The following is a 17,368-nucleotide window of genomic DNA, read 5'->3' as shown; positions in this document are numbered from 1 at the left end:
ATGCTTAACGCTGAAGCAGCGCTCTCTCAGTTGTGTAGCCCTTGCAACTGAAACACTTTGCATGCCTGGAAATCTGTGACCCTCTAGAACAGCATTCCCCAAACTTGGGTCTCCAACTGTTGTCAGACTACAACTCCCATCATCCCTAGCTAGCAGGACCAAGTGTCAGGGATGATGAGAATTGTAGTCCAAAAACAGCTGGAGACCCAAGTTTGGGAAACCCTGCTCGAGAACGCTGTTCTTTTAACCTTAGGTCCCCAAATGTGTGTGGACTATAACGCATAGCATCCTTGATTGTTAGGCTAAGCTGGCTGTGGATGATGGGTATTGTAGTCCACCTACATCTGGGGACCTAAAGTTGAAGAGCACACTGCTCTAGCCATTTACTGAACTTGTGCTGCCATCAGCCCCAACCATCACTATCCGTGGTCAAGGATGATGGGAGCTGTAGTCCAAACAACATTGGGAAGGCTCCAGGTTTAAGATCCCAGACTTACTGGCTTGTGCTGATGGTATCTAGCATCCAGAATATCTGGAGGGCATCATGTTGGCTACTGCTGCCTTCCTAGGGCAAACAAGGAATGACTCCTTATTCAGAAAGTCCACCGCTGGGGTCTCCCACCAGCAACCATGTGTGTGAGGAATATTTCACCATTCAATAAACAGGAGGAGAACAAGTTTAGTTTGTGATGGAGTGTATTTAGACATTTGTTTCACACTGGAAGTGGGAAAATCAGAGGCGACAAAGAGTATTCCATGATCAGTAGAAGATTAAAGCTTTCTGTGGTCAGAGAGAACTCATCAGCTGAGTTTAGGACCCTTTGGCAGAATGCTACACCACTTGTGGGAAACCCTCTGGGCCTCGAGATGCCGCTGAATCACAGTTCCCATCAGGCCCAGCAAGCATGGTCCATGTTCAGAGATGATGGGAGTTGTAGTTCAGTAACATCTGGAGGGTCAGAGGTTCCCCTCGCGTGCTCTACACCCAGGTGGCTCATTCCAAGGCTACCTGATGACGTCACAGGAGAGGAAAACAGCTGCATCACAACACATGGATTGCCTCCCAATCTCCAGATGACACATGGAGCAGAAAAGCATCTTTAGTGGGGTAGGAGAGCAGGAAAAAACCCACATCTGGCAACCACTGCACCCCTTTGGTTTCAGATAGTACAGTCATACCTTGTTACGTTTGCTTCAGGTTAAATCTTTTCAGGTTGCGTCCTGTGGCAACCCAGAAATACAAGAAAGGGTTACTTCCGGGTTTCACCGCTCGCGCATGCGCTGATGCTCAAAATGACATCACACGCATGCGCAGAAGCGGCAAATCGCAATCCGCGCACACGCAGGTTGAGTTCTGCTCATGTTGTGAATGAGGCTCCGAAACGGATCCTGTTCACAACCAGAGGTACCACTGTACATGGGTAGTACATGTCTTAAAAGCCCAGATATGGTGACTCATTTACCAAAAGTAATGTATTTGTTTTCTCGATTCTGACCAAACTAAGCTTCCTAGAGCACAACACATATCAGGAGACTGACCTGGTCAGAATTGAGTGGATACTTCCAGAGTTCATGCTAAATCAGGCGTAGGCAAACTCGGCCTTCCAGATGTTTTAGGACTACAACTCCCATCACCCCTAGCTAGCAGGACCAGTGGTCAGGGATGATGGGGACTGTAGTCTCAAAACATCTGGAGGGCTGAGTTTGCCTAAGTCATGCCTATACATGACTTCTGGTAAATGAGTCCCCATAGCTGCTAGAAGGCTGTGAGAATTTTAAAGACTCGCCTACCCATGTACTACTTGAAACCACAGGGGCGCATTGGTTGCCATATGTCAAATACCTTGGCATTATTTTCACCTCTCCTACCCCACTACTGGGGTCATTCACTGCTTCGCTCATTGGGTTGGCACGGCAGTGGCAGAGATCTAGAATTGCAAGCATCTGTGCCCTATGTACTACATTTATAGGGTTGGTTTTTTTTGGTTTACTTTCCCCCAATCAACAGTCATCTAATCACAGTACCACAACCCACTACAGTGGTGCCCCGCAAGACGAATGCCTCGCAAGACGGAAAACTCGCTAGACGAAAGAGTTTTCCGTTTTGGAGGTGCTTCGCAAAATGAATTTCCTATGGTCTTGCGAGTTCCTGCTGGTTTTTTCCCCTCCCCCCCTTTTCTAAGCTGCTAAGCCGCTTATCAGGTGATCCGATCAGCAGATAAGCCGCTAAAAGCCGCTAAAAGCGCTAATCCGTCAATGGGCTTGCTTTGCAAGACGAAAAAACCGCTAGACGAAGTGAACCACAGAACGGATTCTTTTCGTCTTGCGAGGCACCACTGTAATCCCTGCTGGCTGAATTTGATAGGTGGGTGGGGGCTGCCCACATGACGATCGCCAAACATAACGGCGATGTGGAGAGCGAGGCTGATCATTGGTGCTTCTGAAGCCCTGTGGGAACAGCTCTGATCAACTGACCAGCGGTGCCTGTAAATCCCATTTTTTTGCGACAGCCGCCTCTTTAGGCGACACCAGGTGGGTGGTGCGAGGGTAAAACAGCTCCCTGGTCCCAATGGGGAAGCCTGGTGGGTCCAGATAGGCCCGCAAGCCAGGGATTTCCACCCCAGATATGCAGAGAAACCTCAGCTCTCTTTAGGTCCAAAGCCAGGAAATGGTGCTATTTGCTACCACCCCCTGCTGGCAAGCAACAGCCAAATCAATTCAAAGATCGGATCATGAGGAACGAGATTAATGACAAAGCCTGGAGAAAAATCTAAAGCGAAGTGCTTTCTCTGTCCCATCTTAGACCAACGCCGCCAACACAATCCTGTAACCGGCTTCTAGAACACCCTGCAATATGTTTGGAGCCGTAGTGTCATCCCAATAAATAATATATATTTACATGGCATGGTTTGAGGATAAAGGACATCTCTCGCCTGCAAGGAACCAAGCATTGCTCTCTCATCTACAGGGACCTTTCGTCATTCACTGTGTTTGTTGGCCAGGCCAGAGAGAGAGAAAGGCCCACAGGCTACGGGGGGAGAGACACAACTTCTATTATATTCGTATCTCAAACTGGGGGCAGGACTGACTGTAGCCATGATGCCGCGTCTGAACACAGTCCTTTGGCGACAGCCGACGGAGGGTCTCTCACTGCCCTCATCCCATTTTCGAACTGCAGGGAGGCGGCAACAGGCGGATGAAAGAGGCTCTTTCCTGAAAGGCTAAGTCGGGTACCGCAGCACAAAGGCAGGTGTCCGAGGATCCTCACAATGTCACCGTTCCACAATCGCTAGCGCCTCCGGTCTCTCTCTCCTTGCTGCCACAGTCCCCTTGCCGCTATCACACTGGCAGGAGGTCCGGAGGGTACTCCCCGTAGCAGTATTTCGCAATGGGGTTGCGGTAGGTGTTCTCGTGCTGCACGCTCTGGGCAAGGGGAGAAAGGGGGGGGGGAGATATATATTTGTTAGGGTGGGGGAAGAAGACAGAGCACATGGAGGGACGCAGATTTGCCAGGCGCACATCTGTCGTGGATGCTGTGGCCGAGATTCCTGCACTGCAGGGGGTTGGACTAGATGACCGCTGGGGTCCCTTCCAATTCTACGATTGTATGCTTTGTATGCATGGAACTGCTGCTGCTGCCATCAGTGCTGGAAGGAAGACCTGCTCCCTGCTGCAAGGCCTATTTCCACCTGGCCTAGGGGGGCAGGGCCCAGACTCACCTGGAACAGCTAAAAGAGGCTCTTGGGAGACCGGAGGGACATTGCTAGAACAGCTCTTGGGTTGGGGCAAGTGGCTAAAATGTTTTTAAAGGTTTTAATTTTGGTTCCTCTTTTTTTGTTTTTGTTGGGTTGGTTGGGGTTGGTTAAATGTTTAGCTAGGGTCGGCAGTTATTTTAATTTGGGTATAACTGTAAATGGATTGTTAAGGCTATTATTATTTCTATTGATTTATTGGTTTATTTATAGTCTGTATAAGATATTCTGCTTTTTAATGTTTGATGTTTTCATATATGCTGTAAACCACCCAGAGTGACTGGGAAAACCCAGCCAGATGGGTGGGATATAAATAAATTAATAATAATAATAATAATTGAAATCCCAGGCACCCCAGTTTAGAACAGGGTTTCCCAAAATGGTTGCTGTTGATCCCCTCTGCCCGACTGACAGGTGGGTTGTCTTGCGCATCTGTTGAACTTAACCCACCAGGAGCAGGATGGGAGCAGAGGAGATCATGACCTGCTGCTCAGTCAGTCCCGCAGACCTCTCCCCGTACCTGCGAGGAGGTCCTGCACTTGGCCAAGCACAACTCAAAGTGATCTTCCACAGCCATGAAGAGGTTCCTGAAGGCGACCGCAGCTCGGTTTAGAAAGTGCTCCAGGAGCCGTTGCTGGGGGTTAAAAAAAGAAAGATGGAAGTTAGGTGACAACAGAAGAGTTATGAAGGCAGCAATGGCACAGTGGAGGAGAAGGAGCGAACGTTCTTTGGAACCCCAACCTCTGATGCGGCTTCCAATTGGCTGCAGGAAGCTCCTGACTTTTTAGGAGGAAAAAAGTGTGTCTTATGGAGCAAAAAATACGGTATGTACATAGGTGTGTGTGTGTTGAAAAAACAGCAAACGGCAAAGGAAATCGGATGGCCTGCTTGAGCCCTGTAAGTGTATTCCAACAGAGGGCATGGCTGGCTGGCAACCTGAAGGGAAGCACTCCTGTGGTGGAGGAGGTGGCAATGCTGCGCTGCAACATTTTGCTGCAGGTGCCCAGGGTTCATACCAAAACCCACCTTACCTTGTTGGGCTGCAAGCAGCAGGAAACGCAGGCTTCGTAGATGCTGCAGCATCCGTTGGGCAAGCAGCTCTCGCAGCTGTAGAGCTTCGCACTGGGGGCTTTGACGTCGCAGCAGCCGTTCATCAGCAAGTCCTTCCTTTCGCAGATGTAACCTACCCCCCCCCCCCAAAAAAAAACACACACCAGAAGAGATATTGAGGACGGAGACAGCACTTGACATTCTAGACTGTTTGAAATCAGAGTGAAGAGACAACAATTATCTACAGTGGTACCTTGGTTCTCAAACTTAGTCCATTCCGCAAGTCTGTTGCAAAACCAAAGCGTTCCAAAACCAAGGCACACTTTCCCAAAGAAAGTAACGCAAAACAGATTAATCCATTCCAGACTTTTAAAAACCCCTAAAACAGCAATTTAACATGAATTTTACTACCTAACAAGACTATTAATCCATAAAATGAAAGCAATAGTTAATGTACTGTACTATAAGATAAATAAGATAGTATTGTAGATCATAAAAATTAAAATTCTTTTTTTTCTTCTTACCTGCACTGATGATAGTCATTGTTTGGATGGGGGGCTTTTATCCATTTCCACAGTCACACTATCAATCAGTAGCTGAACTGGGTTCCACACAGTCACAAAAACAAATTAACCGAAAAAGCCTCAAAGACAAAACCGCAAAATAAATAGGAAAAACAAAAGCGCCACACTTAATCCGTTCCAGAAGTCCGTTTGATTTCCGAAATGTTCGAAAACCAAAGTGCAGCTTCTGATAGGGGCAGGTGCCCCAGAAATAATAGCTGACAGCTGCATTGGATGTCCGGCTTCTGAAAAACGTTCAAAAAGCGGAACACTTAATTCCAGGTTTTTGGCGTTTGAGAACCAAGGTGTTTGAGAATCAAGGTACCACTGTACTATATTAGGGAAAGCCATAGAACATAGAGTGCTGCCTTGGGCATAGAGTGCTGTCATTGGCCCCTCTAGCTCAGAACTGTCTACACTGACTGGCAGCAACTCCCCAGGGATTCAGCAGGGAGCTTCCCCACGCCCTACCAGGGATTGAACCAGGAACCTTTTGCATGCAAATCCAATGTTCTTCCACTGTGCTACAGTGGCGTGGTGCTTATGGCTGCATTTACACAGCAGTATATTGCGTTTTCCCTTGCCAATTCCTACTGAGCACTTGAGCTTCCACACAACTTAAATGCCACTTCCAGGGAAATGCTGTGCAAGTTTAGCACTCGTTTCCTTGAAATCTGCTTCCAGGAAAAACCCGGTTGCAAATAACATGGAAATGAAGAGCTAAAGTTGTGCTACATTCCACTATTAGGGCCAGGAGACATCTGGTTTTCAACTTTGTTAAAGCTAAACATCGTGACATACTGATCTATCACAATGTTTGAAAGAAGGATGGAGCTAGGGAGAAGCAATTGGCTGGCTTCATGGTTTTCCCCACATGGTGATATTTTGCACAGCACACACTGACATATTGTGATTTGCAATATATTGCCAGGTCAAAAATTATGAAAACAGTATCATTATATGGACTTGAAACCGGTTTTGGATGATATATCGCCCATCCCTAACATGCATCATGATTTGTGATATATTACCAGGTCACGCGGGTATATTACCAGGGACGCGGGTAGAGCCTGGGACTTGCCGATCAGAAGGTCGGCGGTTCAAATCCCCGCAACGGGGTGAGCTCCCGTTGTTCAGTCCCTGCTCCTGCCAACCTAGCAGTTCGAAAGCACGTCAAAATGCAAGTAGATAAATAGGTACCACTCCGGCGGGAAGGTAAACTGCATTTCCGTGCGCTGCTCTGGTTCGCCAGAAGCGGCTTAGTCATGCTGGCCACAACACTAAAGCTGTACGCCGGCTCCCTCGGCCAATAAAGCGAGATGAGCGCCGCAACCCCAGAGTTGGTCACGACTGGACCTAATGGTCAGGGATCCCTTTACCTTTACCTTTACCAGGCCAAAATTTATGTATCCAGTAACATATATGGATTTAAAACTGGTTTATTGATATCTCACCCAGCCCTATCCCCTGTATTACTGGAAGTGGTTTATTATGTTATGTAAAAGCTCAGGCACAAGGAGAAAATGACAGCATTCTTTTCGCACAGTGGCCAACCAGATGGAACGAGAATCTCTCTCCGCTTGCGACTCCGACTCCCAGGAACTGGTACCCAGAGGCATCAGGGGAGATGGAACACATCTCCTCCATCAGGGGAGATGGAACACACCTCTCATGTTTCACCAGTCCTACACCAACACTAACCACTACACCACACCACCCTTGGAAGAGGGAGCCTCACCCAGCTCATCTGTGATCAGCAGCTTCCCCTGGACAGAGTTCCGGCACTGGTTACCGGGCTGGCTACCGTTCCCGGAGTTGAACTGCACTTTCCACGCGATCGGGTGATCCTCGTCCTGCACCTGGAGGAGATTCCGATCTCGTACGGCTCGCTCTTCCTGAAACAGAAAACAGAGGAGCATGGGAAGCAAGCTACAGTCCTGTCCTCCCAATGCTGCCTGAACCTGCAGCAGGGGAGATGATTTCAAAAGGTCATTTTGTGCACTGTATTTTTCCATTAGGGGGTGGGTTGCCCATGCCTTGTTTCACAACCCCCCCCCCCCCGAGATGCATGGGTCTCACAAGCTGCTACATCTGTCAATTTAAAGAGCACACGGAGACCATTTTGCAAGTTGCCCTTTCAGCCAGACTGCTCCTATGTTTTGATTTGAATCCAGCCCCTTAAAAAAACAACACAACAACAACCCGCCTGAACTATGGCCACCATCACAACATACATTTATTTATTTTTATTTAATTTACATTTTACCAAATTCACATTCCATTATGTCATTCCATAACCAAAAGCATTGCTCACACTGAGCATTGACCTCCCCTCATCCCACATTCTGGCTTTCATAAATAATCACTTATATCTTAGCATTTCTATATCCACTTATTTACCTTCTTTTCTTCTTGATAAACTTCACCTCATTAAATGTAAATCAGCTCCCTGTGTTCGCATTACAAAATATTTCAACTCAAACCTACAAACGTTTTCAAATGTTTACAATGTTCTTTCATATATAATATAAATTTGCTCCAGTCCTTTTGAAACAGTTCGTCACGTTGATTTTGGATCTTCCCCGTCCACTTTGCCAATTCTATGTATTCTATCATCTTGGTCTGCCATTCTTCCAATGTGGGAAGTTCCTGCTGTTTCCATTTCTGGGACAAAAGTATCCTTGCTGCCGTTGTGGCATACGTAAACAAATTTACATCACAAACATAAATTTAAAGCAGTCATGGCTTCCCTGAAAGAACCCTGGGAGCTGCAGCTTGTTATGGGTGCTGAGAGTTATTAGGAGGTATCCCCCATGTTCCCCTCAAAGACCTACAATTTGCAGTTTCCTATGAAGAGGGAGTGATGGTTAAACCACTCTGGGAAATGTCAGCATGAGGCAGCCCCTGCAAAAAGATGGGACGATTGCCTTTGTAGCTCCTTTGTTCGAAACTACTGTATATTACTGAGCTAAACAATGGGCTTGAAGTATGGAACTAAGGCAGCCCAGCACCTAAAGAGGCTGGTCATCTGTAATGCCAAATTTCCCTTTGAATCTCACCCCTGCTATGGGTTCACTCTATTGCCTTAAGCAAGGCCCTCAGGCCCTCCCACTCACATCCGCAAGATGGTGACCACGTTGACCGACCTTTCAGGGTGATTGTGTAAAGAGTTCAACAAAGGGGGAACGTGAAAAGCACACTGAACCCCTGAGAGCTCTATTGCAGGGATAGCCAAGGGGGTGCCCTCTATATGTGACGGACTGCGGCTCTTACCTTCCCGGACCATTGGCTGTGCTTTATACAAATGCTAATGTTTATAGTTTAAACATAATGTTTAAAGCTATGGTTTTCCCAGTAGTGATGTATGGAAGTGAGAGCTGGACCATAAAGTGCGGCAAGAGTATTGTTAGCCGAGAAATGGAAACAAGAAGAAATTCCGACGAAAGAAGAATGGCAGACGAAATTAATGGACTATGCAGAATTGGACAAAATGACAGGAAGGATTCGAAACCTGCGGGACCAGAGATTTACAGAAGATTGGAAGAAGTATATGAATTATTTGAAGAGCAACTGTAATCAACAAATTACGCTAGTAGGACTACAAGAAGTTTTATAAGGAGAAATATATGAAGTGTTACAAAGTAGAAAAAGATAGAGATATTGGTTATGAGTTTCAAATGTAATAGGGAGGATAAGAAATGCATACTGAGAGATTAGATTGGAAAATTTTCAGACAGGATTGATGGAAGTCAAAAATTTGAATAAGATGTAAAACTATATTTAATTACTGTTGAAAATGATATGTTAAAAAAACTGATAAAAAATTTTATATATATATATATATATATATATATACACACACACAAAAAAAAAAGAGAGAGAGAGAGAGAGAGAGCTGGACCATAAAGAAGGCTGATAGCCGAAGAATTGATGCTTTTAAATTATGGTGCTGGAGGATCAAACCTCTCCATTCTGAAGGAACAGGTAGGTAGCCATGTTAGTCTGCCGTAGTCGAAACAAAATTAAAAAAATCCTTCCAGTAGCACCTTAGAGATCAACTAAGTTGGTGCTACTGGAATGATTTTTTATATTTTGTTTTGACTACGGCATTGGTATGAGCTTTTGTGTGCATGCACACGTATCTGAAGAAGTGTGCATGCACACAAAAGCTCATACCAATAACAAACTTAGTTGGTCTCTAAGGTGCTACTGGAAGGAATTTTTTTTATTTCATTCTGAAGGAAATCAGCCTTCAGCCTTCTGGAAGGACAGATCCTGAAGCTGAGGCTCCAGTACTTTGGCCACCTCATGAGAAGACTCCCTGGAAAAGACCCTGATGTTGGGAAAGATGGAGGGCACAAGGAGAAGGGGATGACAGAGGACGAGATGGTGGGACAGTTTTCTCGAAGGTACAAACATGAGTCTGACCAAACTGCGGGAGGCAGTGGAAGACAGGAGTGCCTGGCATGCTCTGGTCCATGGGGTCACGAAGAGTTGGACACGACTCAACAACAACAACAATGTTTATAGTATTAGATCCAGGGGCCTTCCAAGTCCATCATCCTGTTCTCACAGCGGCCACACAACCAGCAAGCGGGACACAAACACAAGGTTTCCAGCAACTGGGATTCAGAAGCACTTCTGCCTCCAACAGTGAGAGGCAGCGATGGTGAAGTGGTTAGAGTTTTAGACTAGGACCTGGGAGACCAGGGTTCAAATCTCCATGGCGCTCACATGTGGACCAACTTGGGCGGACTGCTGCCTCTCAGCCTAACCTACTTCACAGGGTTGTTGTGTGAAGGATAATTTGGGGGGCAGGGGAGAACCCCGTCGGCCACTTTGATACATATCGTAAACAAGATCGATACTAATAACAGAGACGCCGGAAAACGAAACCAGAGAGAGAGAGAGAGAGAGAGAGAGAGAGAGAGGTGTTGGGGCGGGTGGGGGTCTCGACTGACCTGCTTGAAGGTGCTGCTGAGGAAATAGATGAGGGACAGCCCGAAGACGACCCCCAGGACCCAGCGCTTCCGAAGCAGCCTCCGCCACACCAGGGCCAGAATCTGCACCATGGAGAAGGACTAAGCGGGGGTCAAGGGCGACCCGGAAAGAGAACGGGGGGCGGCGGATCGGGCTCTTCCTTGGCTTGGCTAGCCCACCCGGGGGTCTGGGGCGCGAGGGGGAGCCCGGGAGACCCCCGCTTCATCCCCGGGCAGGCCTCCGGGGGCGATCGTGGGGGGCATGTGAAGGGGAGGGAGACACGGGGTGACCGGGAGCCGCTTCAGAGAGGGTGAACTTTCTGAGCAGCCAAGGAGCCCCTTTCCTTGCTCTCCCACCAAAAAAACAAAACAAAACCCGCTTCCAAGTTGATCCGAATCGAGGATCCGAATTAAGGGAGTGGCATCCGAATTAAGGGCCTGGATCCGAATTAAGGGAGCGGCGATCCGAATTAAGGAGATGGCACGGAAAGCAAGCCCAGGGAGTTGGGGCGGGGGGGCTTCTTCGCCTGCCTTTGTGCGGCGATCGCAGGAACGCCCGGCTGCCTTCCTCCGTCTCTCTCCTCCCTCCCCCCGGAAGCGAGGGGGTTACTTTGTGTCCAATTGTGAACGCTCGGGAGGGAGGGGGTGGAGACGGAAGTCACGTGCGTGGGGGGAGCGCGGGGGAGGGAAGGAGCAAAGAGGGAGGGGCCGATCTGCCTCGCAGCCCGGGGACCAGGTAATATAATGTTCCATCAGGCGCGGAGGGTTGGTGATGGTGTATGTTTTTATTCCTCCATTCATTTCTGATCGCTCTCTTGCTTTATGGGTGGCTGGGAGTTCCAAGACGATCGTCTCCTTTCTTGGAGTAAAGAAAGATGGGGGGGGGAGTTAAGCTTGGGAGGGTTAAGGTTGCCCCCCTTCATTTGCGCCCCCATCTCATGCCCCTGGCCAACCAGCAAGACATCCCAGTGTTGAATGCCAGGTTTATCTCTCGATCTAAATATAGAGGAACAGCCAATGCTTTGATCAAGGGCCTAGATCTCACTGAGGTGGAAAGCCTGGACCACTTCAGGCTGTTGTTTTAGCTGCTGGCGTTAGGGTATATTCCTCCCTACCAAGTTTGGGACATATAGACCTGCATGTAAACAACCAGCCCATCGGGGAGGAGTCTCGACCCAGAATCCTGACCTCCTTGTTCTTGCATGTGCATTTTGTTTGTATGGATAGGGAAGCGTTCAAGGGGAAAGATGCGTAGCTCAGCAGTTGAGCACATGCTTTTCATGCAAAAGGTCCCAGGTTCATGTCCCCAGTGTTGGTAGGACTGGGAGAGATTTCCCAGAGAGCTGCTGCCAGTCAGTGTTTACAAACTGGGCTAGACAGGCCACAGGTCTGTCTTGGAACAGGGCCTCTTCCTGTTTCAGAGGTGGTACAGTGGTACCTCGGGTTACAGACACTTCAGGTTACATACGCTTCAGGTTACAAACTCCGCTAACCCAGAAATATTACCTCAGGTTAAGAACTTTGCTTCAGGATGAGAACAGAAATCGTGCTCCGGCGGCGCGGCGACAGCAGGAGACCCCATTAACTAAAGTGGTGCTTCAAGTTAAGAACAGTTTCAGGTTAAGAACAGACCTCTAGACCGAATTAAGTTCTTAACCCGAGGTACCACTGTATATTAAAAGCACACACTCTCAGTCACCAAAGAATGCTGGAAACTCTAGTTTATCCCTCTCAGATCTACAATTCCCAGCACCCTTAAACTACAGCTCCCAGAATTATGGTGCAGGGGGGCTGTATAATGTTCTCACAGCCTAAGTATGATGAAGGGTGCTGCAGTTATCAAGTTAATTCCACTCACCTCCAGTGAAAAACTACAGCTAAGAACCATATGTAGAATGAGGGGGAAGAATTCTAGACTTGGCATTAACTGGGAAGCTCAGGTAACAGTGATGGGCAGGACGTGTTTTTGGTTTTTTTAACAATATACCAGTTGTGACCCTATCTGGAGAAGATGCATCTTGTCTCAGGTTTTCAGGTGCAACTAAAATCCAGTCTGGACTACGGCAGGTCACTCCATGATTATAGCTTTGTATTGGAAATACTTTTGCATCAGTAACTGTATTTTGCTGTCTGTGCTTTCCTTAAAAGTATTTGTGAATTGCTTTTTAAAATTCTCTATTTATTTGTTTACAGCATTCTTCTGCCATTTGTTAACCTCTAAGTTCATTGGATGGTGCACAATGTTTTCAAAGCAAAGCCATAAAATGTAAAAAGAAAAGAAAAATACACAGTGGTCATGAAATTGCAAACAAATTAAAACAGCACTAGACAAGAACCAGGCTAAAAGCACCAGCAGATGCTAAAAGCAGCAGCGCAGAAAGCAGCGGCGCCTAAGATATAAAAGCCTGTGTTTGGATACGTCTTGGGGACAAGTACTATAAATAGATAGTATAGTTGAAAACCTCAGTCACAGTCAAGGCAGAGAGGTGGTGGGGAGCTGGCTTTCGGTTAGAATGGAAGTAAAAGTGTGCTTCCCCCAAAGAATCCTGGGATATGTAGTTTCTGAGGATGCTCTGAACTCCGTGATGGAGATCTGTGTTCCTCATCTCGGGACTATATTCTCAGGGTTCTCAGGGGAGAGGGGATGCTCATTTGGTCAGAGTGGCCTAACAGCCCCTCTTCCCAAGGAACTCTGGGAACTGAAGCTCTTGAAGGGGAATAGGAGCCTCCTGACAACTCCCAGCGTCCTTAATAAACTACACCTCCCATAATTCTTTGCAGAGAGCCATAACAATTTAAGGGGATGCTGGTGATGTTGTGGTCTAAACCACTGAGCCTAGGGCTTGCCGATCAGAAGGTCGGTGGTTCGAATCCCCGCGATGGGGTGAGCTCCTGCCAACCTAGCAGTTCAAAAGCACATCAAAGTGCAAGTAGATAAATAGGTACCACTCTGGCGGGAAGGTAAACGGCGTTTCTGTGCACTGCTCTGGTTTCACCAGAAGCGGCCATATGACCGGGAAAAACTGTTTGCGGACAAACGTCAGCTCCCTTGGCCAGTAAAGCAAGATAAGCGCCACAACCCCAGAGTCGTCTGCGACTGGACTTAACTGTCAGGGGTCCTTTACCTTTTTATAACCATTTAAAGTGGTATCAAATCACTTTACGGTATGATTGTGGCCTAGAAAGGTGCTGTGCTGCGAGAAGCCCTTTGTCTTCTGACTCCCCTCCTTCCTATTTTTCCTGCCTCATTTCTTTTTCCTTTGCAAAATCTCCCAGGGTCACAACATCTGGAGAACCACGCAGTTGATGCTCCAATCCAGCCACCACTTCTCCATCACTTTCCTCAAGGACCGCTTCCCTTCCTTGCATCACAAACTTGCTGCGGTCGTCAGCTTTTAATGCAGCTACTGACCTGAAGGATAGGACCTGACTTCCCTCCAGAGATCTATTTCTCCTGGGTGCCGCTATCGCGTTCATCCTGGAGCTTCCGAGATTTGCTCTGCGCCCGTTGCCTTGTGGTACAGTCTTTGTCCAGCCTCCCCAGTAAGAGTTTTGGGCTCCCTGCCACTGAGTGAATGGGGGCCCCATCTGTGCTCCAGCCATCTCTCCAGTCCTTGCCACTACTTCCTCGCTGCCACCATTGATCTGCCACGTTAATGTTGAGTGTGTTGTGTTTTAAAGTCTTAAGGAAGATGCAGAGACGGCACAGCAGCATCACGGACAGCCTGCCTCCTGAAAGGTTAGTTCTGTTTTAAATGTATGGCATCCTTCTATCTTAACCACTCACTAGGGATGCGGGTGGAGACACCTGCTCCCTTCCAGATATTGTTGGACTCAAATTGTTCTTGAGTGTTGGCCATGCTGGCTGGGGCTGATGGGAACTGGAGTCCCACAACAACATTTGAAAGCCCACAGTTTGTTTACTGGATTTGTAAACACTTCCAAGCGGCTCAAGGTGACATATGTGGTTCCCCTGATCTCCATTTTATTCCCACAACAACTCTAGGTTAGGCTAAGAGGATTGTTCACAATTAGGCAGGCGCCAGGCGCATTTTGCACCTGGCTATTGGCCATTTGCGACCAAGTGAAGATGCCTGGGTGCCAGGATGGCTTCTGACATCTCCACCATCTGGAGGCGTATGCCTGGGGATCATCGGATCTTGCCTGTTTTCACACACTTAATACCCCATCCTATAGAATTCTATCTGTTCTGTTTTACCTGCACAATCAGAATTTCAGGAACCAAAATGTGTTTTTTTTCTGTTCAGCTTGAGCGGGAGCGGTGAACAACGTGATAGTTAATTGTTGTAGCTAGGCTTCACTCCACTGCCCTGCTCACAGTTGCGAAGAATATTCTAACGTTATTGTCAGGTGGAGTTGCGGTTGCTCAGGAGTAAGCAGGCAGGACTCTGACCTGTGTTTTACAGGCTTTATTTTGGTGCAGACTATTTACAGTGAAGAGCCCCAAAGCTCATGGCTGGCTCAGTCGCTAGCAGAATCCGGGAGTGGTCTTTTTTTGTACCTCCCCCAACATAAACGTTTCGTTACCCACAACTGTTTCCGCCCCTCCCTGCGCCCCAGGCTACTGCGCAGGATGGGTGACAGCAAGGCCGTGCTCCCGCCCCCCCCGGCTTGCTCAGGAGCGGCATTAAGGCTCTCCCTAGCATCCTCTGGTCCTTGCACCTCTTCTCCACTGGAGGTGGGGCTTTCCTCCTCTCCGGAAGAGGAACTGCTTCGCAAGATTTTTGGAGGCTCCCTGTAACACAACTGCCCTTCTATTTCTCGCCTCTGAGCTGATGGCAGTTCCTTGACAGTTATGAATGGTTCATTAAGAAAAAGAGATTGGAATCAGCTGATAGATATGTGGACTGTCCCTGGATCAAGTTAGTTTTCTTCTTTTAAGTTCTCAAAGTTCCGAACTTAGCTCAAGGTTGTCATCTGAACTAGCCACATGTTTAACTGAGAATCAATCTCAGTCAGCCCATCCTTTGAAAAATAAGACTTTAGAGCTATCTTGCCCCCAAATGGCAACCGGACATTCCATTTTGGTGACTGTAACCTTGGTTTACAGAGCCATTTGGTGTCTAACTTACATAACTGAGTTTCTAACACTGGCTAAGAGACAAAAGATTCTCTCCCAGAGTCACCCAATGTGCTTTGTGGCTGAGTGGGGATTTGAACCCTGGTCTCCCAGATTTTAGCTGAGCTCACTAACTGTTACACCACACTGGCTCTCAGTACTGCCTTAAACAACATATAGGTTTCTAAAAGAGAAGGTGGTGCTTTATGTATCCAAATGGACCCAAACCATGTATAGCAGGAATGGGGAACTACGACTCCCACCGTCCCTGACCATTGGCCATGATGGCTGGGGCTGATGGGAGCTGGAGTCCAACAACATCCAGGGGGCTACAGGTTCTCTGCTTTATGGCCTAAGCCTGCAGACCTTGCAGCCTGTTTTCATATGAGCCCTTATGTTCTATGGAAGGCACTGCTGGAAGAAAGTTGCTGCAGAGCCTTCTCGGTGGTGGCTCCATACATATGGAACTTGGTGCCAGTGGAGGCCTCGCTGTCCCCCTCAATTCCCTCCTTGAGCAAACTGGTAAAAACAGAACCCTTTTTGGACTTGGGACTTGGCATGTGCCCGTGTTGCTTTCCCTGTTGTCGTTAATTATTTCACAGAGTTTTGTATACGCCGCTTCATCATAAAAGCCTCCAAGAGGTTTTGTTGCATTTCTTTTAATTGTGGGTTGTTGGTTTAAATATTCTTTTTTAGACTTTTCAGTGCTGTTTTTGATTGGTTGCTGGCAGATTTCAGAGGTGTTATTGAAGTGGCCGTAGCGGCAATTTTTTTAAAAAAATCCATACCACAAAGCAAACTCAGCCGTGTCAGGTTAAAAGGAACCATAAATGCACAACTGCTCCCACCCCCCACTTAAAGATAGAAGTCTTTCTGCCAAGCCTTTCTTGGGTGCCTCATATGGGAGTGTTACCCTAGAGGACCCCCATAGTATTGGATCGGGCTGTTGCGACCTCACCAAACAATTGAGATGCTGTGTACGTGGTTCACATGTTCCTAGGGAAGAGCATGGAGATATCTGTGTTTGTGATTTATTTTTTAATTCCTGAGCCCTGGGAGATCCGATTAGGAACGTTGCCCCGTTAATTTGGAGATGGGGGCATAAAGCCACACGACAAAGTATCTTACTAACTGTTTTATTTCCCTGTGTGTCTTGTGTGTGAACCTAGCCTATGAGGAGTAGCTATAAAAATATCTGAGAAGCAGTGGCTTTGTGTGACTTGGGAGATGCTTGGAGTCGATAAAGAGGTCCAGCGAGGCTGGTGAACTCCATAGGGGGCCTGCCTGGCTGCACACATTGTTTCTAAACTTGGAGGAGTTGGGGCGCAGGGGATGGATCCACAACCGGGAGAGATTTCGCAGCTCCCATGTGTCTCTTTCTGGCTTCAGACTTTTGCTGATCATCTTCTTCTTTTAACAAGTTGTGTTTTGAAAGATCTTTCTCCTCCTCCACCTCCTTCTTCCAGTTACTTTCTCAATCCCCCTCTAAACCACAGTCGCAAGATGATTTACCCATGAGATAATTAAAGCCACAAAACCCACAAATGCATTTAGCTGCAATTCCTTCGTTGCAGCGGGTTGGGCTAGATGATCCTTGGGCCCCTTCCAACGCTATACTTCTATGATGCTGTGATTTAAAAGCAAAACTGAAACCCTAACAAGTGGTACAGACCCATTTCTGCAGCTGGGAAAGCCTATCGGAACAAAAATGCTGTTGCTTCCGGAAGGTGTATATATCTGGGCACCTGTTGTATTTTGACCGGGATGCTGTTTCACAGAGCAGGGGTAAAAGGTAAAGGTAAAGGGACCCCTGACCATTAGGTCCAGTTGTGGCCGACTCTGGGGTTGCGGCACTCATCTCGCTTTATTGGCCGAGGAAGCCGGCGTACAGCTTCCGGGTCATGTGGCCAGCATGACTAAGCCGCTTCTGGCAAACCAGAGCAG

The 17,368-nt window shown here is 47.6% G+C and overlaps 2 protein-coding genes across 3 annotated transcripts in view; one reads left to right on the top strand and one right to left on the bottom strand.

Moving 5' to 3' along the window:
* Positions 1 to 678: 678 nt before the first annotated feature.
* On the bottom strand, positions 679 to 11,008 carry SPRING1 (SREBF pathway regulator in golgi 1). 2 transcript variants are annotated; one of them, XR_014519847.1, is made up of 6 exons: positions 10,327 to 11,008; positions 7,104 to 7,260; positions 4,784 to 4,935; positions 4,273 to 4,386; positions 2,335 to 3,423; positions 679 to 2,034 (listed from the first exon to the last, which is right to left on the bottom strand). XR_014519847.1 is itself a non-coding variant. In XM_083478919.1 (5 exons), exons 1-5 carry the CDS (start codon positions 10,435 to 10,437, stop codon positions 3,340 to 3,342), a joined length of 618 nt encoding a protein of 205 aa, XP_083335045.1. In that variant the 5' UTR covers positions 10,438 to 10,970; the 3' UTR covers positions 2,314 to 3,339. The 2 variants fall into 2 exon arrangements, 1 of the variants encoding a protein (XP_083335045.1); XM_083478919.1 differs by lacking the exon at positions 679 to 2,034 and having other exon boundaries at positions 2,314 to 3,423; positions 10,327 to 10,970.
* Positions 11,009 to 11,030: 22 nt separating this feature from the next.
* RNFT2 (ring finger protein, transmembrane 2) overlaps positions 11,031 to 17,368 on the top strand; it is a 29,600-nt gene continuing 23,262 nt past the window's right edge. Inside the window, exons 1-2 of the mRNA XM_083478736.1 lie at positions 11,031 to 11,080; positions 13,621 to 14,083. Of these exons, the coding sequence (XP_083334862.1) occupies positions 14,001 to 14,083 (83 nt within the window). The 5' untranslated portion in view covers positions 11,031 to 11,080; positions 13,621 to 14,000. The remainder of the gene's footprint in view (positions 11,081 to 13,620; positions 14,084 to 17,368) is intronic.

Source organism: Podarcis liolepis (assembly GCF_965112155.1).
Source record: "Podarcis liolepis genome assembly, chromosome: 15".
In the NCBI taxonomy this organism is placed as follows: domain Eukaryota; kingdom Metazoa; phylum Chordata; class Lepidosauria; order Squamata; family Lacertidae; genus Podarcis; species Podarcis liolepis.
This window is presented reverse-complemented; position numbering and strand designations above follow the sequence as displayed.